The sequence below is a fragment of the Cibotium barometz genome, chromosome 57, assembly GCF_041138505.1.
Source record: "Cibotium barometz isolate CiBa-2024 chromosome 57, ASM4113850v1, whole genome shotgun sequence".
NCBI classification, from domain to species: Eukaryota; Viridiplantae; Streptophyta; class Polypodiopsida; order Cyatheales; family Cibotiaceae; genus Cibotium; species Cibotium barometz.
In genome coordinates, this window is record NC_141102.1 from 4,227,414 (window position 1) to 4,251,181 (window position 23,768).

At 40.9% G+C, this 23,768-nt stretch overlaps 1 protein-coding gene across 1 annotated transcript; it reads left to right on the forward strand.

The window, feature by feature from the left end:
* Positions 1-19,133: 19,133 nt before the first annotated feature.
* On the forward strand, positions 19,134-22,889 carry ERD4 (Early-responsive to dehydration stress protein (ERD4)). The gene is made up of 7 exons (XM_086792046.1): positions 19,134-19,634; positions 19,788-19,933; positions 20,129-20,401; positions 20,581-20,853; positions 20,995-21,545; positions 21,660-21,915; positions 22,284-22,889. Exons 1-7 carry the CDS (start codon positions 19,376-19,378, stop codon positions 22,638-22,640), a joined length of 2,115 nt encoding a protein of 704 aa, XP_086648172.1. The 5' UTR covers positions 19,134-19,375; the 3' UTR covers positions 22,641-22,889.
* The last annotated feature ends 879 nt before the right edge of the window (positions 22,890-23,768 follow it).

A 23,768-nucleotide genomic window follows, 5' to 3' on the forward strand; every position in this document is an offset into this window, starting at 1 on the left:
GGCAAAATCCCTCGCCATCCGCACTGCTTCGGGCATGGAAACTGGCTTGGCATTCTTCACTAGGATATTCAAAGGTTCGTTCAACCCCCGAATGAACCTGGCCATTAGCTGTTCTTCATCTAACGGTGGCGAGTACTTGAGGAGGAGAGTGAACGCCTGATGATATTCTTCAATAGTTCTACTCCCCTGGGTTAACTCTAAGAATTCGTTCATCCTGGTTTCCAAAAAGCCGGAGGACAGAATCTCTTCCTTAGGTAAATCTTAAGATCATTCCATGTCTGGGTGTTCCGATCCAAACGGTTTTTCTCGCAGTGGTTTCTCCATGCCACTCTAGCTGTTTCTACTATCTTCAGCCTTGCAAGAGCCATTTTACTCTTCTCATTGTACCCGGTGACATCGAAATATTCTTCCATTGCTTCGATCCACTTCTCCACAGCCTCTCCCAAGCTTTCCCCTTCACCCTTGAAAGGTCCAGGTTGCGATCTATGAAGAGTTTTACGAACATCCGGGTCGAGCTCTTCCTCATGGAGCTAGGGGTTAACATTCCTACCACGACGACCTCGATCCATGATCCTATCAATACGAAAATTCTTGTTAAGTCCCTTTTTCCCAAATTAACCAAGACGCTCGGGTGAAAAGATCACTTTATTTATAATTCAAATCCAACTTTAGATCCAATTGATTCTGGGGTTCTTTATAGTTTTGTCAGCCCCCCACAGAATCCTGGTATAAAGATCCCTTCTACAAGAAGAACATACAAAACTCATTACCAAAGAATAACTCATTCATATTCTTAACACAATAATGGTCCATCAGACCGAAAATTTCATATGAACATTCCTCCACGGGAATTTCAGTTATGGAGGTTTTCAATTTGTCATCCCTTAATTAGATCCACTAGGTCAAAGGTCAAACAGCATCAATCTGTCAACACAATCCACTAATCTCATAGTGATTTGCTGAAGTCATAATCATCTTCCAGTTACTAACATCATCACTGGGATTTGTCCCATTCATCCTCATTGTGGCTTTGTTCAACTTATCTTCTTTCAACCAGAATTCAGAAATCATCATCTTTCAATCAAAATCAAAATCAATTCATCAATTCTCAACCAGAATTCAAAAATCATATCAACCAACATTCGAATTTATCCTCTGGGTAGCATTTTTGCTTATAACTTCAAGGTCTTAGATTTACTCGTATATATTGTTGGTAAAGAGCTGTAGATATACCCACGGTATATCGTGACTACCCGTATATACCCACGGTATATACGGGTAGTCACGATCCTTGGAGCTATAAGGTAAATACTATCATATCTAGGCCTCAAGCAAGTCAGGGATTCCATACAATTGTGGTACTTCCATATGAAGACCCAATTTCCAATTTATGAATCTTCTTCATTCTGAATATCAATTTGTATTAATTTTCATCACACAATTACAATCTTTTACTGGTACTTCATAAAATTTTGACATTTCTCACTTCTTGGTTTATCCCCTTTAGCCAATTCGCTCTGATACACTAGCTGAAAGATCCCTGCCCCCTCCGTGCAACGAATTCGGGGGTGCTAGCAGCGGAAGTAGCACTTCTTGCGCAGGGCGGTAGAGCCTCTGACTCGGGGCCTCACCCACGGATATCTGGACAAGAAACTAATCCCTCCATTCTTCCAAAACCGAACCTAGAAAAACTTCCCTCGCCCAAAAAGCACGGCGATTCCTCCGGGATAATTTATTCTTTCGTAGTCAAGAGCCTTAACTAACCAAACTGATCCGACCGAACCTGTAAGTCACATGGTCAGATCAAGGGAAGAGACTTGCTCTTGGATCATAGAGACCAACACTTTTATCCTCATCAAGAGGCACAACCGTTGATTCTTTTCCATAGAACAAGGGCAATCCACGATTTACTTCAACTATCGTAACTTAATAGAATTGAGTCTCATTTTAGGGATCCATTTGTCCAGCCTAACCCCATCCAATCCCATGGGTTAGCCAACCGTCCAACCACTGTAGTGATAGGATCCATTTAGGAATTTGTTTATGTTTTTCCCCGGGTACCAAGGAAAAGAGTTCCCACACTCACCACCTGTTCACTCAGGGGCCTTTTCAATAGTTCCTAGCTCATAGTACCCGAAAATATAATCACATAAGGAAATCTAGATGGACTCTCTATTGAAGATCAGTAAGATCAACCAACAGATCCATATAAAAGAGTTATGGACTCATCCGTTTGAGGACAAGCAAGGCCAATCAACCAAATCCATACCCAAGTTCAGAAAACAATTCTAACTCCTTGTTCCATTTTCTTTCCCGACGCACGCGTGGGTATCTTCGGCAACCTAGATCCCGAGCACCGTATGGTCAGCACCCTCTAGGCTTCTTCGCAGGTCACTTAGTGCTTCACTCATAGGCCGCTTCCTTGGTCCCTCATCCACCGTACTACTGGGAGCTCACCATTTAAATCGAACCGAGGCTGGTCCTTCGTCACCTCTTACAACTTTAGCACTTAGGTCTCCATGACCTTATTCACAAGATGGTCAAAATGCTTCCCCAGCATTCGTGACATAAAACAGTCATTTAAAAACAGGTATCATAAATACAGTTTCTAATGAACTCTCATCTTTCCACATAGTTCCACATCATTTCTCGTTATTCCACATTCTTCTACATTAATTCACATTGCTTATTCCACATCCAGACATGTGTATTCCCATCATCTTCATCCATGCTCATCCAATCACATCATATTACATCTCATCACATCTATGCACATCTATCCTCATCACATCACATTATAACATATCCACATCACATCTCATCCATTCATATCATCACATCACATCCATCTACATTCATTCAGATCCATATCACATCCGCATATCATCACATATGTTCAAATCTATTTACATCACTTCACATCCATTCACATCTACCCAAGTCCACATCACATCACATCTCATCTATCCACATCATATCTCATCCATTCATATCTCATTTACCCAAGTCCACATCACATCACATCTCATCTATCCACATCATATCTCATCCATTCATATCTAACCAGATCCACAGCACATCACATCCATTCACATCTCATTACATCACATTCACATCTCACCACATCTCTCCACATCCAGTCACATCTCATCGCATCCATTCACATCCATCACACCCATTCACATCCCACATTCGTTCACATCTCATCACATCCATCCTCATCTCATCACATCTCGTTCACATCCCATCCACATCACATCACATTCATTCCATCCACATTACATCACATCCACATCTATCCATATCACACCATATCCATTCACAGCTCATCACATTCATCCACATCCATTCATTCATTCACATGCACATTTATCACATTATATCTCATTCACATCTCATCACATTCACATCCACATCCATTTACATCTCATCACTCATCACATTCACATCCACATCCATTTACATCTCATCACATTCACATCCACATCTGTTTGAATCTAATCCACATCTCCTCACATTCACATCCACATCCATGTTGGAATTAGGGTTGCAGGAATGCACACACAACTTCAAGAAGATGAGGAAGCTTGAGCACAACACAGTAGTGTATTATGAGTGCCAAAAATGAAAGATTACCAGCCCTAGAAGATAATGGGCGTATATACAATGCACGGGGGAAAAAACCTCCTAGTGAGGGAAAAAGTGCCCCGGCGGTCCTAAGTGTGTTCACACACATCACTACTATAATATGGTAACAAATCCCCCCTGGAGTGATGCGGTGAACAAGAGCTAGCACTCATGTATAGGGAAGTGTCTAGCTATGTGGACGAATCCACAAAAGGGAGTAAGCCCAAAGCTTTGCGAAAAGCTTCGAACTTCTCACGAGGCAGAGCCTTTGTGAAAAGGTCTGCAAGGTTATCCTGTGTTGGCACATAAGCCAAACTGATCTCTCCTGCAGAGAGTCTCTCCCTGACATAATGGTAGTGCACCTCAATGTGCTTCGTACGAGCATGGAACACTGGGTTCCGCGCAACTGCCAATGCACTCTGACTGTCAGTGAAGATGGTGGTGGCAGATGGCTGCCCAACACCCAAATCAGCCATAAGGCGTCTGAGCCACACACACTCAACCGTAGCTGTGAAAGCTGCCCTGTACTCAGCTTCACAACTAGAAGTGGCCACAGTAGGCTGCTTCTTGCTCAACCATGATATGCATGAGCTTCCAAGCATGAAGCAAAAACCACTCGTGGACATGCGTGTGTCATAACAACCAGCCCAGTCAGAATCTGAAAAAGCATGTAAATCTGGCGGCAATGATCCCCCCTTGGGATAAAACAACCCAAGATGCCGAGTACCACTCAAATAGCGAAAGATACGCTTCACTGCCTGCCAATGCTTAATGCCTGGGCTATGCATAAATCTGCTCACCTGTGAGACTGCAAACTGAATGTCTGGCCTCGTAATGCATACATAAATGAGGCAACCAACAGCTGTCTGATAGAGTGTGACATCAAAGTGATCTCCAGCATCATGAAGACTCAACTTCAAACCTGTCTCCATTGGAGTAGCAATAGGCTTGCAGTCTTCAAGGCCAAATCTCCGCAACAATGTTTCAATATACTTTGTCTGACACAAAGCAATACCTCCATCACACTGCTTAAATTGTATCCCCAAATAATGATGCAAATGCCCCAAATCTGACATCTCAAAAGAGGCATTCAAATCAGCCTTAAAATCAGCAATATGACTCTCATTTGGTCCTGTGAGCAGCATGTCATCGACATAGAGAGCAATGATTAGATGTACACCATCCACACGTTTAACATACAAAGTGCTTTCTGTTTGACTATTCTGAAACCCATGTGCAGTCAAATATGCATGTATTTTTTCATACCAAGCTCGTGGAGCTTGCTTTAAACCATATAAAGCCTTTTTTAACCTGCACACTTTGTTTTCCTGCCCTCTTTGAACAAAACCACGAGGCTGCGATACATACACCTCCTCATGCAAATCTCCATTTAAGAACGCAGTCTTTATGTCCAGCTGATGTACATTCCAACCATTATGAGCTGCTAATGCACAGATGCTACGAACAGTGGTCATACGACATGTGGGAGCAAAAGTCTCATCAAAATCAATGCCCTTCTCTTGAGCATAACCTTTTGCAACAAGCCTAGCCTTATGGCGATCCACTGTGCCATCAGGCTTACGCTTCAATTTGTATACCCACTTAGTGCCAATGGCCTTCTTGCCAGGGGGCAAGTCACATAAAGACCATGTACTATTCTTCATAATAGCATCGTATTCTGCTTGCATAGCAGCCATCCAATTTTCTGAACTTTGTGCCTCATCAAATGAAACAGGCTCACTTTCATCGCACATACTAGAAACAGCCAATGCATAACAATCTGACGCATAAGAGGCACCATGAGAGCCAGAACGAGTGCGACTAGACAAAGGGGCATCCAACTTGCTGTCACGCAAAGTCTGCACCAGCCATCTAGGCATATTCCTAGAGCCCTCAATCTCTTGTCTCTCATCCTCAAGTGCATCATGCACATCTGCATCAGATATAGGCTGATCTGTGCCATCATTTAAAACCTGCATAGGCTGAGAAACTGCCTCATGAGGTATTGCACTTGACTGTGCACCACTGAAAAGAGGCAACAATGTATCATAGACATCACGTGAGCTGATATCTGTCTCCTTAGTACATGAAACCAAGGGCTGAACTGCATCTTCCACAAATACAACATCACGGCTAACCAAAATGCGCTTTGTCTGTGGATGATACAAACGATAGCCTTTGCTCTCAGCACTATATCCAACAAAAATACATTTGACAGCTTTGTCATCCAATTTTCTGCGATGTTGCACAGGCACTAATGCATATGCCAGGCAACCAAAAACACGTAAATGGCCAACAGATGGCTTGCGGCTATGCCAAGCCTCATATGGAGTGACAACCTGTAATGCTTTGGTGGGACACCTGTTTAGTACATAAGTGGCACACATGACAGCCTCAAGCCAAAAACCATGTGGTAGACTTTGACTCTTAACCATACATCTTGCCATTTCCATGAGAGACCTGTTTTTTCTCTCAGCCACACCATTTTGCTGTGGTGTATACGGCACTGTACATTGGTGTTTTATCCCACGCTCAGCCAGAAATGCATTAAATTCTGAAGACATATACTCCCCCCCTCGATCTGAACGGAGGGTGCCCATCTTACTTTCTGACACATTTTCAGCCATAACCAAAAACTGTTTGAAGCACAAAAACACTTCGGACTTTGCCTTCAAAGGATATACCCATGCATGCCTGGTAAAATCATCAATGAAAGTCACGAAGTAAAGGTAGTTTCCAAATGATGGAGTTTGCATGGGACCACAAACATCACTGTGAACAAGCTGCAATCTGCGTTCAGCTCTCACTGATCCATCTTTGGGAAAGGAAGCACGCTGCATTTTACCCAATATGCAGCCCTCACAAACATGCTTGACAGGTGCCTCAAGCTTAGGCAAAGAAGACACCATTTCAGATTTCTGCAGGCGCAGCAAACTTGCAAAATTCAGATGACCAAAACGTGCATGCCACAGTTTTGCATTTGAAATAGCCTGCGTATCCATAATAGCACATGCTGAATCCTCTACACATTTGCCATCCATATTGAGCTTATACAGCCCTCGACATAGTGAACCAGATGCTACAATGATGTCACCACAAGAGAGATCATGAACAGTACATCTGTCATCCACAAATTTTACAACCAAACCTGTTTTGGCAAATGCGGAGACTGACAGCAGATTCTTTTTGATCCCTGGCACATACAATGCATCAAAAAGTGTAAAGGTGTTGCCATTTGCAACATTCAGCACAATCTGTCCAACTCCTTCAACGGGATAAGAGGAGTTATTGGCACAAGTGACAGTATTCCCTGTGGGAGTAGACTCAAGGAAAGTGAATAAACTGCGCTGCGAGGTGATATGCTTAGTGGCACCACTGTCAAAGTACCATACATCTGAATCTACTGCAGACATACATGTGTCATGCAAAGATGGGTCATAACTGCACTGCGCATTGAATGCCCATTCTGTATCTAGCACAACATTAGCAGATTCATTGTTAGAAGGAGAGGCATCTGCAACAGCCATACCAGCCTCTTTCTTCTTAGCCTCTTTCGCAGCCAGCTTAGGACACGCTTTGATGACATGATCATTTCCCTTACAGTACTTGCAAAATGTCTTCTGTTTGTCACCCTTCTTCTCATCTTTGTCTTCCTTCTTTGGTTGCGCAGCATTTGCAGATTTCTGCTTACTAGAAGAAAAGCCAGCTTTACCTTTCCCGCTTCTCTGACTAGCAACGAAAGCTTGATCTGCGACACGCATAATATTCCTGTTTTGCCTTGACTGGTCTTCTTGCAGCAAAACAGAAACTAACTCCTCAAATGATAAGGCATTGGGATTGCCTTTCATCATCAAGCGAAGAGTGGAAGCAAAACCCTGATAAGAATCTGGTAGACCATTCAAAACAGTCTGCACAAGTGAACTGTCTGACAGGATTTCATCTGCAGAAATGAGCTGCTCTTTGAAATCCTTGATCTTTGTCAAAAAGCTATCCATAGAATCACCTTCGTTCATATGCTCACTCTCCAACTGTTTTCGGAGATAAGCAACACGAGCCTCATTTCTTGCCTGATACAATGTGGCAAGTACATCCCAAGCATCCTTAGAAGTCCTGCAGGAGCGAATATGTGGGATAATGGTACGTTTGACAGACAGCGCAATCAAGGCATGAGCCTGCGCATCTCTACCATCCCAACGAATCTGCTCTGCTGAAAGTGGTGGTTCTCGAACAGCTGCTACAGCACTTGTGCCTGCACCATCATCAACAGTACCTGTTTCTGATGTGTTTGCAGCATTCCCAGCCACAATAGGACGTGCATCAATACCCTGCACAATGTTCCATAACCCCTTTGCTACCAATACATGTCGCATCATATATGCCCACAATGGATAGTTGGTGCCATCCAACTTATCCTCAGCAGCCAACATGCGGAATACATCATTGTTGTCAGCCATGGCCAATGACTGTACTACTAGATGTAAATGCTGTCTGTAAGAGGTAAACCTGTATAAAATCGACCTGTGCTATGTAGCACAGCCCAAAACAGACGAATGGGCACCTGTCCTGCAGATTTTAATCTTGACAGAAAATCTGCACAGTAGGACGATTTTGCCTGCGCAGTACTTGGAATGCAAAAACGGAGGGCGAAATGACTTCAGATCAAAATTCTGAAACGGCATATACTAACCTGCAGACGCTCGTGAAACCTCGTTGCAATCGGAGGAGATGAAGCGGCAGGTGCCGGTGATGCTGCCCGGGAGGAGGAAGCCTGCTCTGATACCAATTGTTGGAATTAGGGTTGCAGGAATGCACACACAACTTCAAGAAGATGAGGAAGCTTGAGCACAACACAGTAGTGTATTATGAGTGCCAAAAATGAAAGATTACCAGCCCTAGAAGATAATGGGCGTATATACAATCCATTTACATCATGTCACATCTCATCCACATCTCCTCACATTCACATCGACATCCATTTACATCACATCACATCCACTCACATCTCATCACATCACAATCACATCACATTCACATCTCCTCTTATCACATTCACATCTCATCTAATCACATCGCATCCATTTACATCACACCACATTCATTTAGATCCACATCACATCTTATCACATCCACTTTTAGTACCGTTTTCTACTTTCGATACTTGATAGGACTTTCTAAGTTTTTGCCAATTGCTTGGCCTAGTTAAAGGTACTTTTTCTCGATCCCATTGAATCTACGTATCAGAGTGTTGTTGAAGGTTTAAAAAAGGAAAATAAACCTTATCAGAATTGAATAGTAAAAATTTAGAAAGAGCATTTAAGTATTGTATTTTCATTCTTTAAGCTTCATTAATTCTAAACTTTTGTTTACTCATTGGATCCTCCATCCTCCCAGGGATTGCAGATTCTCTATTATGAATAAGAATTATCCAAGTTTTCTCGATGGATATTTTCATATTCTTTCTCAAATTTCTCAAGTAAAATATAGTCAATATTCTTCTTTTCAAGTAAAAGACTCATGGGATTTACAAAAATCAATTCTACCCATATTTCCCAATAAAATTAATAATGCTCAAAATTTCACTTTTGATAAATACTCATAATTTGAATTATGCCAAAAATTCCTCTTTTACCATTTAATTACTTGGATCTCAAATATCATGGGAATTCCTCTTTTTGCATAAAAATAAATTTACCAAAAATTACTCTTTTCTCATAATCAATTAATTATGCATAATTACAAAAGAATTATTTCTCATGAATATGATGAAAATCATTCTTTTTGCATAGGATGTCCAATCCTAGAATATGGTAGGAAGTCCTCTTTTAGCATTATGCATAAAAATAAGATATGTATTATTTTCCAAAAATTTAGCCATAGCTTCGGTGCTATTACTGATAATTCTCAATTTTTTTCTAAAAGAATAAAAGCTTGTAATGAAAATATGATAGTAGTTCCTCTTTTATGCTTAAAATCAAACTGTGAATTTAAATCATAATTTTAACCATATCAATTAACAACATGACTATGATTATCCCACTAGATTGAGCTAATTTCAACATTCCTCTTGTCCCATTTTGTTAGGATAATCCATTTCTCATTTAGAATGAATTAGAGAAGTTTTTAACTACTCATAAATAATCTAAAAGAATTTACCAATTATTTTAATAGCACAAAATCATGAAAATATCATTTTCTTAATCTCTAGCTTATCAAGCCCAGAGTTTAGCTTTGAATTAAGAGACTATCATTGAGAAGCATCCTTTTTCAAAGGATTTAGCCATAAAGATGGCTATTCTTTTAGAGAGAGAGATTTACTTAAAGAAAGCATTACAAATGAGCATAAAGATTAACTTTCTCTTAATTAAACATTAAGACTTTAAGGGAAAGCTTGATTTGAATTAAAACAATCATTTAGAAAGCTTCTCAAGCTTGACCAACCCTTGGATTAATCCAGTTGGCCCATTAGAACCTTAATTGGACCATAATCCAAATTTTTTTGAAAATGTAGACCCTTGGCTAAGGTCCCTTATACCATTTTCAATTAATTCCTAGTGCACTTTGGAAAGTTCATTTTGAACTTGTGTCTCAAGGGAATCCATTTTAGACACTAGGAGGATTTTTATATCCAAAGATATCTCAATTTTGGATTATCTCTCTCTAGGCCAAAACAGGGTAAAACAAGATCTTTCTTCTATTTTAGAGAGGGGAATAATTACAAGAACAGAAAGGGAGGATCTTACACCTTTACACCTCAAAAGCTGGAGGGAAGAATCTTACAAAAAGCGTGACATCAGTATTAAGCCATATTTTTTTATAATGTGCAATGCACTTCGTGTGAACGATTATGGGGAATCTCCAAGATTATGACTTGTGTAATGCCAGAAGAGAGTCAAAACCAAGCTTACGACTTGTGTAATGCTGGTAGTGCATACATAGACTAGGAAATTAGCCTAGACTAGCTTTTGGGCCCTCAGACATTACTTGGGAAGCCGAGCATTATACATATAAGTCTTGTATATAAGACAATTTGACTAATGAGAAAAGGAATAATCCCTTTCTCACAATTGAGTTTGAGTTTCTTGCTCTTGTGATTGAAGTTCGCTTGTATGATTTCTCTTCTTTGTTGCATGCATGCTTAAGGATTGTGTGGGTGTGGATGCTAGTTCTCTTCCCTCTATCCTTATCTCCTATGCTCTCACTCACAATGGCATGAAAGTAGAGGTTGAGCTTTCCATAGCTCTCTCTCTCTCTTTGCTCCCCACCCATTTGCTAAGCTCCCTTGTAGTAGTGACAACAAGCTAAGCTCCCTTGTAGTAGTGGCAAGGTTGAGGACCCTAGCTCTCGACCCTAGCCCTCCACAAGAGAGGCAAGGTTGAGGACCCTAGCTCTCCACCCCAGCCCTCCACAAGAGAGGGTTGCTCTACTAAGAGCGGCTAGAGGTGCAAGCCGATATGACCCTTGCATTCTTCCTATTCTTCTCTCTATCTTGCAAGGTTCAAGTGTTCTCGATCCGATGTGAACAATTAAGTATACAAGACATTCTAGAATGTTCACAGTGTCCCATTACAAGACACAATGCGCACATTGGCCCTCACAAGCATGCACACGAGATATGTCTAGAATGTTCACATTGCCCCAAAAAGGGCAGAATGCATAATGCAGCTAGAGGCACAAGCCGATATGACCCTTGCATTCTTCCTGTTCTTCTCTCTATATTGCAAGGTTCAAGTGTTCTCAATCTGATGTTAACAATTACGTATACAAGACATGCTAGAATGTTCACACTATCCCATTACAAGACGGAATGTGCACATTGGCCCTCACAAGCATGCATACGAGATATGTCTAGAATGCTCACAGTGCCCCAAAAAGGACAGAATGCACACATACTAGCCCAAATAAATCAAATTGAAGAGATCTAGAATGTTCGCATAGTGCCCCAAAAAGGATAAGCACACTAGTCCAATATAATCCACAACACTACATGTTCACATTGCTCCATGTGGTGTGCCAAAGTGCACACAGTAGACAAACACACATATAAATATTTTTTATAATGAAAATAAATTTTATACAAATATACATTAAAATAATAAAAAATATAAACTCACATCAAATATATAAATTTTATTAATTAAATAAAGTTATATTAAGTAAATATAAATTAAATTGAATATATTACATTCAAAAATATCACAATCAAAACCTAAATTAATTAGTAAAATTAAATTTAAAACAATTACCTAATTTTAAAACACGTTTCAAAATGTTCATAGTAGCCCAAGATGAACCAGAATGTGCACACTAAATCAAACACACACATTGTATTAAAAAAATATTTTATCTTTTATAAATCATGAAGAGATGTAAACCAAGTATTTTCTCATGATGATTCACAATGAATCATTTCCTTTTCTACTATAAATGCCAAGAGGGAAAAATTTAACCCATGTTAACTAGTCTTATTACAATACATAAAAATGAATAGAAGTGTTACAAAATCGTTGCAACCCATATAAAGTTGCAATACATAAAAATGAATAGGAGTGTTATAAAATTTTGTTCTCAAATTAAAGAGGTTGTAGCATGACTTTGCAAAGTTTCAAAATTAGTGGTTACTCATGGATATTGTAAGCAAAAAAGATGAATGTATGAATGATACTAATAAAATCAAGCAAATACATCCATCCAAGTGCTCCATGGGCATTTTGAAGTATATTATTTTACACAACAATTTGAATGATCTTGGAATGCTTATGAATAACCTAGGAATGCTTATTTTAATATTTTACAATATTAGTGTACACAATAATTATGCTTTTGAATATAAATTCTTGAAAGTAAGCATGACTTACATATACTAAGACCCCAACATTTTCAAACCCTTAAAAATATCAAATCAAATCTCACTGAGATTATGAAGGACCAACTTCAATACGACGTTGCATTAGTAGATAAAAAAACTTTAAGGATAATGAGGTGAGTGAGTAATGAGATATATCTAACGTTATATCATGCCATATGAATGCACTGCGGAATAATGTCTTTAGTCTAAATCAAAGGGCCCATGAAATTAAAGCTACAAAAATATCTTGGTTATTGTTTGAAACTGAAACAAAAGATCCACTATAAACAAAGTGGGTGTATAAGAGACGGAAGTATTTTGCTTGAAGGTGAGAATGCATTTAAAAGGAGAAAAGGTCAAAGTTTTATCCATCTCAACCATAGAATAGGAGGTGATTAAGAGCAATCATTTGTGTGACAATATCATGCAATTTGAGCTAACTTTATTTGCATAATCTTCTTGATCTCCCCAAATAATTTTGATTATGTTGTCTACTACTAGTAACACACAAGAATGCTAATTTTCATTTATATTCATGTGGGTCCTATGTGACTCAAAAGAGGGTAAGTGAGGAGAGAGAGAGAGAGAGAGAGAGAGAGAGAGAGAGAGAGAGAGAGATTTTGAGGTGAAGGACTAGATGGAGAGGCACATGGACACATGTCTATGTGATGTGTGTATCCCTTGTCCATGCTAGTTGAGATTAGTGTGTAGTTGATCTTGATGAAGCTTGGATGGGGGGGAAATCCACGCCTTATTACGTTATGGAGACAAGTAAATCATAAGTCGAAAATTGATGATATGGGCATAAGGATGTAAGGAGCACTAACTTGAGATGGCACCTTATAAAGAAGAAGGATAAACCACCAAGGGCAAGACACGCACAAGTGGATGGGAGATTTTTCATATAGTTAAATGGAATGTACCACATACTTGAATGGGGGGAGTTTTATGTCTATAGGGTGGAACCTTTATAGTATGCCAACTTGAATGACATAAAAAGGAGACATCATGTATGAAGGAGAGGGATGCCATATACATATGAGCAAGGGGAAGGGTCAATAAAATGGCACTCCTCGAAAATACTAGATTCTTCAAAATAAAACATTGAGCACATACTTCAACTAATATTGACCTAGTCTATGACATGCCACCAAGTTAGCTTCTCCATTTAGTTACATTTGTGAGGTTTAAGAAAAATATGCAAGTTAACTTTTTTATTGTGATCATTTAAGGGAAAATGGTGTTAAGGGGTATACAATGATAGAAGAGTCCATAGTCCCTTATGTATACTTTTTGTGAGTTATCACTAAAGCATCCCTTTAATGAAAAGATAAAATTTAAAATTTAGAAAAGAAACAACAACACAAATAATAATTTTGTTTGGTAAAAGCATTACATGGAATGATCAAAAGTGTTAGTTAATTAAAAGTATCGCTTCTTTTGCTTCATAGGAACTCAAAATATGATTGATTTTTTATGTAAAGTACCAAAGTGTAAGCCAAAGTAGAATTCAAAAGTTTCAAGGGACATAGACTTTATCTTGGACTTATCAACTTAGTCTTGAATTTCAATTCTAATGCAAAACTAGAACAAGATAAGTTTGCAAGCATAATCACACAGAGGAGTTGCAAGCATTTTAAGTCTGAAAGGACATGGGGAAGGGGGGGGGGGGGGAGAAAGGCAATGATCAAAATTGAGCATTAGCCTTTGGATAAGGATAAATGCAATAAAAAAGTGAAAATGAAAAAAAGGCATTTTGGGGCACTTCTTGCCACTTGATGTGTCGACATGTATCCTCAAAATTGATGGTAGGTTAGAGAGGCCATATTAGTGACATCTAGAGGTTTATTAAAAAAGCCGACTTTTAGTGTATCGGTTGAAATTTCGCTGAAAAAAATTGATGAACTTTATTGATATGTGTAGATTTGTTTTGAGTGGAAAATTTATTGTTATGAACTTTATTAATGAGTATATATTTTTTGAGTGGAAAAATTGAACAAGGTAGAGATGTCTCCTTATTTTGATTGGTTGGGGACAATGTTCTTTGCTAACTTTAGTGCAAACCTTATATTCTCTTGTCTAAAGAAGGGCCCCACAATTTCATCAACCATGGAGATAAGTCAAATTTTTGAATAAGCATTTTTAACCAATTAAAACTAACTCTGAAAATTTGAAGATGTACTTTTTCCTTCTCCAAGCATTTTGGAAAAAGAAAAAGAAAATTTAAACTGGGTCTTGGTTTAAGAGAACCTATCTTTTCCTGACCTTGTCCCATAGTTATATCCAACGCAAGGCTTAGAGATTACCTACTCCATGTCCATGCCATGTTTGTTCATCAAAATATGAGATTCCATCCATGTGTATGTCTGTCTGTGAATTTGTATGTGGGTCCTTGCCCTTTTGTGTGTGTGTGTGTGTGAGAGAGAGAGAGAGAGAGAGAGAGAGAGAGAGAGAGAGAGAGAGAGAGAGAGAGAATAATCACTTTTGAGAACTTCATAAGTTCCAAAGAAAATTTCAAGCTCTTGATGAGGCACCGCACAACAACATTTTCCAAGTCTTTGCCCCACAATAGAATGATTCTAATTTTAGCAATAATTTGTAAAAATCACAAAAGTGTAACTACTATGTGTGTGTAAAAATGAGAATTGTAACTACTATGTGTGTGTACATGTGTGTTTGAATTTGTACATTTGGGTGCTTACCCTTTATGTGTGTGTGTGTGTGTGTGTGTGTGTTTGAGAGAGAGAGAGAGAGAGAGAGAGAGAGAGAGAGAGAGAGAGAGAGAGAGAGAGAGAGAGAGCGCACTTCTAAAAACATCATAAATTTCAAAGCAAGCCTTTCATGAGGGTACCAACAAACAACACCATTTTCCAAATTTTCTGATGCGAGTGTCTTCACCATAATATAACGATATTAGTTGTAGCATTAACTTATAAAAATAACAATTTTCAACTATTAAAACTATGTAACCTAAAAAAATAGTGGCACCCCACATTTACATACACACACATTCTCTCTCTCTCTCTCTAGTTATATTACACACTTTCAACCAATAGACAAAAGATGCCTCGTTAAACTCATTCAACAATTGGATCTTCATTTTCACAGATCTCCATTACACACACACACACACACTTATAGACACAAGAAAATTAAATTCATTCTACAATTGGACCTTCACTTTCACAGATCTCCATGGCAACCGCCCTTAATGTGGAGGTACGTGATCAATGGTTTTATTGGTCGTCTAATAGGCCCCATAAGCCCTCTACTACCTATTTTCATAGGCAGTGCTAACATTCTATGAAGATTTTTTGTAACCTTACTTAGCATGTGTATCTTCCCTTCACATGAACAAAAATTATAACTCAAATTACCAAAATCATCAACACATGCATAGTTACAACACATAGCGCCCCCACCCCCTTTGCGTACTCCATCACTTGCACACACTGAGAGGGAGAGGGGCTGGATTGATGTGTAGAGATTTTATTTTTTTTACATAGTGGAAAAATGAGAGAAAGAAAGGAAGGGCTAGCTATCCATCTTTATGGAGCTCCCATTCTTTTGTATAGGGGAAAAATGAGAGAGAGAGAGAGAGAGAGAGAGAGAGAGAGAGAGAGAGAGAGAGAGAGAGAGAGAGAGAGAGAGAGCGAGAGAGGGCTAGATCAATTTGTAGGGAGGTCACTTTTTTTTATAGAGGGGCGAAATGAGAGATGATGGGGTGAAGATCATTAATGTCCTCACAAAGTATATATGACCTATGGGAGCAAAATAATCCCAATACGTCAGTTAAGGAATGAGAGTCCATCAAAGAGCCGTAAGGCTTACCAAAAAGAAACAAAAAAGAAAACCTACAATAACATCAATTAGGCATTCACATCTGATGACGGAGAGACTATCGACGTAGGAGTGTGAAACTCCTGTGAATGATGGCCTTGTCATTTCAGAGGATGGCCCATTTCCCTACTGCACACTGCCCACATCTTCTCTAGCTTTGCTCCCTTGTGCTTGAGTTGTGCTCGTGTCAAGTCTTCGATTAGCCATAGACTTGTACCTTTGAGAGTTTGGACTTGTCTAAGGATAGAAATCCTAGCTTCTTTGCTCTTCATTACTTGGTTGATGTTTTTTTTTTCGTAGAAACAAGAATATATTAAGAGAGGAGGAAATTACAACGTCCCATCAGGAAAGTCCTTGGGGGGACCCATAAAACAGCTAAGCCAATAGGTGGCTTTAGCTACAATCCAAAAGCACTCAAAGATGAATACGCCTCTCTGAACAGGAAAGGGATTGCTAAGAATAACATAGAGCCAGTGGACTGAGGATGAACCACCTATATACAGACACCTATATACAGAGCAAAGGACATGAATGAAAAGGTGTGCTGTCCCCCCTCTGTATTCTTCAGTGGACTAAGCCCGATGACCACCATAATGGAGCCTGCTGAAGCATTCCTTTTCTAGGCCTTGACACATGCTTGCCCTAGTGTTGGAGTTAGAAGAATTCAGAACTTTCCTCCACTTTCGCCACGGATGATCCTGCCAGCAACCAGCTTCAGAACTTTCACCTCTAGGTTGGACTTGCTTGGTCAGCTTGAGAATGCTGTCAAGAAATAGAAAATTGTGATTAGTTTTTATGACAAAGAGGGCTTCATTCCTTTGTTTCTAGACATGCCACAACAGGAGACATCTGACAGACTGCCAGATTAAGGGGTCTAGCTGTCGACATTCCCCTAACAGAACTTCTTTCCAGCTAAGCGGGAAGTTTCTAGTCTTCCCGAAGGCATCATTAAGCACTTTCAGAAACTGTTCAGTGTCAGGGCATGTGTAAAAGAGATGAGAAACGGTCTCAAAATTTGCTTTACATCGAGGGCATAGACCATTCCCAACTTCCGAGCTCTCTCCTGCGTCCAAATTGCTTTGTGAACAACGAGCCAAACCAAGATTGCATGCTTCCTTTCTTGGGCAAAGGCCCAAATAATTTTGAAACGAAATGACCATTGATGCTTGTTCCAGTTCAGAGCCCACCTTTTGTTGAGTTTAAACTCCAAATTGGTTGCAATATGTGGGTTTGGGAGTTTGTGAAAGTTCTTGGAAGATCCCCATCTAAGAGCTTCTGCAAACATTTACCCACATGAGGAATGATAACATTCAATTCATTGCATCTTTGAACAATTAGATCAACACAGCCACGCTGTAAGGAAAACTTGTTTCTTATTTGGTCTCTGTTTAACTAGAAGAGTCTGCCCTCACCTTAAGGCTCACTTATCTCCTACTGGCAGCAAACTCAGCTGTAGAATGTGGGAGTCTTGGATTTTTTCTTTCCAGATGTATACCAAGAGGGGACTTTGGCTTGGTTGATGTTTTTGCAATCGATGGTAGAGTCCCATTTGATCATTTGTGTGGCATTGGCCATTATGGTGATTGACTCCATGAAGCTATCTTGTTGAAGCTACCATTCGTATGGAAGGCCTGCCAAAAGAGGCAGTTTTTGAGCTTTAAGAATGGCAAAAAACCTTTAAAAATCGAAATATTCGTATATAATTAATTGGGACTTGGGTCCCTAAAAAGAACAGTTGGAACTTGGGGACCCTATGTAGTATGAATCGTTTTTCACACACAAAGTACCAAAATCTATGCTTTCTTAGGGCTTGTTCTCGCAAAGCATATGGAGTCCCTTTAATAGTGGGCGACCAGCTGGAGGTGCTTGTGGGAGTTCAGGTCACGCACTGCAACGCGTGGCGGTTAACCAGCTTGTTAAATGGCAGAGACGAGCATGCAACGAAGGTGAAAGAGAGGGGGTCGCCTGAGCAGAGGTGGTCTAGAGTTGGTTTTGGAGATAGTGGTAGATGTAACCGCTCGTGTTAAGTGGAGTTCAAAACATTGACTAGTGGACCTTCAGTTCTTGTAATACAGCTGGAGTGAACTGAAAATTATTACTCCAGTGGGCATGTGCTCCCAATGTCTCGCGTGAACAGCACCTTAGCAGGCCAGGCTGTACGTACTGATGCGGATCGAAAATTTGAAAAAAAGAAAAAGATTTTTTTCATCTTTTTCTTTTCAAATGATGAAATGGGATGGGATTATGGAAGGACCTTGTTAATAAGTTTATCGATGAGGGAGGCCCTGGGAGGGATAGAGGCTGGGGCCCACAGTCGCCTCAAGGGCGGTGGGGGCCATACTTAATCAGATCGGATCACCAATGGGTAGACAAGCAACAAAGCCAGCGTGGCCAGCGTGGAAGTGGGCCCGGATGACAGCAACGACGGACCAGCCTGGCGGACGATAGAAGGCGATCCATCAGGAGCCCTGACTACCCAAGTTCTAGCCGTTGCAAGACCCCACCCTCCAGGGGCGTGGAGTGATGGTAAGAGGAGACGCCGCTGCGGGTTAGTTATTAAAAGAAACGGTGGTGGTGCGAGCTCCGTGATCGGAAATGATTCCAAGAAGGTTCGGTCCGGTCGACACCTACGTTTGCAAAGTGGCCGGGCTAGATTCACACACTGCCAAAATGGGCCGCCGACACCCATCCCAGGCTATATGGCCAGACGTGCATTAATCGAACCGACTCCGTGGGCCACGTAGGCCCAGCCCGTCCGTCCACACAGCATCGTATTTGCCCATTTCGCGTCCATTGCGTGTCGAAATGGCCTCTATTTAATATCGCCAAATATTTCAGAAATGAAAAATCTTCAACAAGGCTAGCGACACGTCACCATCGTTCTACACCGTGTTGGCAACTTTGCAAGTTTGGACAATATCTTGCAAGCTTCTGCCTCCCTCTCCACAACGTCTTCTTTCCTTTTCTACAAAGCGAACTGTGAGCTCATGAGCTGAGAGCTACCATAGCCTTTCACGGCATAGCCCGCAGCTTGCTGCAAGTTGTTTCACTGTTTAATTAACCATGGATACCTCAGGCTTTGTAACCTCCCTCATTACTTCCCTAATTATCTTCTTAATCCTCGTTATCCTCCATGCTTGGCTCTCTAAGAAGCCAGGCAACGCTGTTGTGTATTATCCTAGTAAAATTATCAAGAACATCCCCCCTCCTTCTCAGACTGGCCCTTTCTCCTGGATCTCTGAAGCTTGGTCTGCAACAGAGGACCAGATCCTCCAACATGCAGGCCTGGACGCTACCGTCTACATGATCTTTCTCAGCTCTGGTAATCCTGTGGTGCAATTGTATTCACTAACGAAGATTTCTTGGTTAACTCAGCTTGCACATTTGATTAATTGTTGGTTCCCTCTCTCAAATCCCCTATTGCTATCTAATGTGGGATCTTTATAATAACAGTAATATTATTATTATTTTACAGCTCTGTGGATTTGTCTTTACACGGCATTCTTCTGCGTGCCGGTGCTGCTGCCCCTCAGTGGAACAGATGACAACTTTGAAGCCAATAGAAAAGCTTCAAATTTTTCATTCACCAATTTCGACAAGGTTGCAATGGGCAACGTGAAGGTGTGAATTTTTGTATCCTCTTATGCAACTTCATATGTGGTGCTTGCGTGCATTTCTCTTTGGAACTCTACTTGACATAAGATGAGAGCAGCTGCCTTGTTGACTCACCATAGCCACCTCTCTGCTATTTGAAAATCCTACAAGCATGCGTGTGTGTCTTGGCTATAATAACAAAGAGGTGAATTTTGGACACAGAACGAGAGCAGCCGCTTGTGGGCTTTTGCAATTGGGGCATACTGGCTCACCATAGCCACTCTGTATGTCCTTTGGAAATCTTACAAGCATGTAGTGGTGCTGAGGACCCAAGATTTATCGTCCCCGAAGGCCAGGCCAGAGCAATATGCTGTTCTTGTTAGGGACATCCCCCCTCCCACCAGTGGCTCCGTTTCAGAGGAGGTGGACACCTTCTTCAGAAGACTGCATCCGGGCACCTATGAGAGTTGCATTATTGTCACTAATTTGTCCAAAGTAACCCTCGATTCTCTTATAGCGCCTTTAATTATATTACTTGTTTTCTTTTAGGCTTCGTTCTATGATAAGTAACATTTTTTTTCATGGCAAAGATTGCAATGGACAATCGTGATTGGGAGGGGCAATACTGTCTTCTTTTTTAACATATGATTTCGGTTTATGGTTCTCTTGGGCAGGCTTCCAAAATATGGACCGAGATGGAGACATGTAGAAAGAATCTTGCTCATGCAGAGGCTGTCTATGAGCAGTCCAAGAGCAGACCCATGCACAAGACAGGAACCCTGGGGCTTTTTGGTCCCAAAGTGGACTCCATCGATTACTATCGGGAGCAGATGGAGAAGCTCGCTCCCAAGCTGAAGGATGAGCAGAGCCTCACCCGCTCGAAGTCCCAGCAAGGGGCTGCCCTCGTCTTTTTCAACAGCAGGTCTGCTGCGACAAGTGCTGCACAGGTGTGTGCCAACCTCCATTGCTTTATCTTTCAACAGTTCAACGTTGGGGAATGAATTTTTTACTCTCTTCGGCTCTTTATTTTTTTTATTTTGTTTATTTTTTTATCTTTGGCTTAGAAGTAAAATTGAGAGTATGTGCAGGTGATGCATAGTGAGTACGCAAATCAGTGGACGACAATGGCAGCTCCGGAGCCGAGGGAGGTGGTTTGGGGAAACCTCCCTATACCCTTTGTACAAAGGCTAGTCCGGCAGTTCTCAGTATACGGTGTGGTACTACTTACAATTCTGTTCTACATGATTCCCATAGCTTTCATATCAGCCATCATTTCACTGGACAATCTGGAGAAAAAACTACCATTCCTGAAGCCAGTGGTGGACCAGCCGGAGATCAACACAATTCTCCAAGCTTTCTTGCCTCAAATTGTGCTCATAATATTCCTTATGCTGTTGCCCACCCTCCTCTTGAAGCTCTCCCAGATTGAAGGCATTCCAGCACAAAGCCATCTTGTAAGGGCAGCAGCTGGCAAGTTCTTCTACTTCAATGTGTTCAATGTTTTCTTGGGCGTCACCCTAGCGGGCAGCCTCTTCAATTCCCTCAATGAACTCATCAATGACCCAAAGTCCATCATCACGCTTCTCAGCAAATCACTGCCTCTGCAAGCCACTTTTTTTATCTCCTTTGTGGCCCTTAAGTACGTTTTTTGTCAGTTGTCAACTCCAGCTTGTTTTCAAGTGTTTGGAATTCCTCCACATTCTGGAGTTGGGTTTATTGTGCAATTGCTTAATCTTGGAGGCTATGTTTGCAGGTTCTTTGTGGGTTATGGCTTGACACTCTCCCGCATTGTCCCCCTCATCATCTACCACTTAAAGAGGAAGTACCTTTGCAAGACCGAGGAAGAAACCAAAGATGCTTGGGCTCCTGGATCTTTCAGCTATGCTACATGTGTGCCTGGGGATATGCTCATTTTCACGATCACCATGTGCTATGCAGTGATTGCACCTGCTATCTTGCCTTTTGCAATTGTTTACTTTGGACTAGGGTGGCTACTCATGCGGAACCAGGTACCCAACTGTGAAAACTCAATCACCAATTCCTTCTTGCTTGGATGGATGGGGTTGATACTGCACCCCCTTACGTGTTGTATATCTGGATACACATCAATTTACATGTAGGGATATGGATTGATGGCGCACTACAAACCTCTGCATGGGCACTCTCATACACGGGTGCATTCAAGTAGGATATACTGTTGTTTCAGGCATGCGCTTATGTGCCCCACATGCACACTCACACATCAGTTATACATTTCAGGAAGGAATTATGATTGTTCTAGGCATGCAGTGCATCATGAGAACCCATTTTGACAACGAGTTAGTTTTCACGGGAAGAATGCACACTCTCATCACATCCTTGTTTCTTTGATGTTCAGGCCCTGAATGTGGTGGTGCCGAGTTTCGAGAGTGGAGGTCGGATGTGGCCCCACATACACTCCAGAATTCTGGCTGCCCTCTTCTTGTCCCAGCTTACAATGCTGGGTTATTTCGGTGTGAAGAAGTTTGTTTATGTGTTTCTGCTGGTGCCACCACTCATAGCCACCCTGGTGTTCGCCTACATCTGCAGGAAGTTCTTCTACCCTTCCTTCAGTGTGTCCCCGCTGGTGGCAACCTGCAAGGAGGTGAAGGAGGTGATCACGTCCGAGTCTATTGTGGAGGCCTACACCCCCTCATGTCTCCTTTCCAAAGACGCCTCCAAAGCATCAGACCTGGAGAAGCAAGATGACATTTAGAGTCTTTTATGGCCTTGTAATCTTCATCATTATCACTTGAAAATAGATTTAGGTTACTGTAGATTACTCGTTTGTTTCAGGCTCATTGTAACATTCCGTGTAGCTTTTGGGCACCCTGTATCTTTCTATTTGGAATTTGTACTTCTAAGTTCCGTCTGAAAAATTGTTGGCTTAAGAGGCCTAGAGACTGACTATCTGAATTACTTTTATTTTTTTGTGAATTTGAGTAATGACATTGATATCTGGCCATATAATTTGTACAGCTTTTTTCCCATGTTACCTTGGCCGTTTTTGTCTCCTGAATCATTACTCTCCTTTTGGGTGAAGTTGTCAGGGCATTGGCCATGTGCCTGCCTGCCTCCCTTTCCACACGATCCAGTGTGCTCATTTTTTTTTGCGAGAGAATTTTTAGCATATGAAGAAATTTCAAGCGTGTTATCAAAGAAAAAATTCAAAATTAAAAGGTTTGTTCTTCTTCCGCACGGTTTGAAGAGAGCCTCAAATTTAGTTTTTACAGATATTTTTCACAACGGGAAGTTAAATTACGGTGTCTTTTTCTCTTCACCGTTGACAGTAACGGTCAGGACGTACATTTACAACTTCCAACTTCCAAGCGCTCGAATATGAACCTGAAACTTCCCATCAGAATCCCGTGTCTCAACGGACGGACGGATTTTGAAATTCTGTTACTGCCCTTCGAGTCTTAGAGTTCATTCTGTTTGAATCCTGTTTTCTCTTTATGGCTCGGAGTTTCAAGTTCGAACCTTGTGCCAAGCAAGTCAGCTGAACGGAAAATGGTGAAAAAGCTGCACATGCCATTTCACTGGCTGGTGAAATGGCATGTGATGTGCTCCCTGTAATAATTAAAAACATTTTTTTCACGAGAGTTTTAATTGAAATCAAGGGTTAATGCACATTTTGAACCATGAGAGGAAAAATAAGAAGAGGAATTTTAAATCTTAGGGGTATAACATTTTCTCAAAAGAGGGTTTTAAATCTTAAGGGTATATAATAATCTTTGTAGGATTTTATATACTATGGGTCCTAACGCTTGGTGCGTATATTTGAGGCTAGGTTTATGCTTGGCGTGCGTATTTGAGGCTAGGTTTATGTATGCCCAGGGCGGTC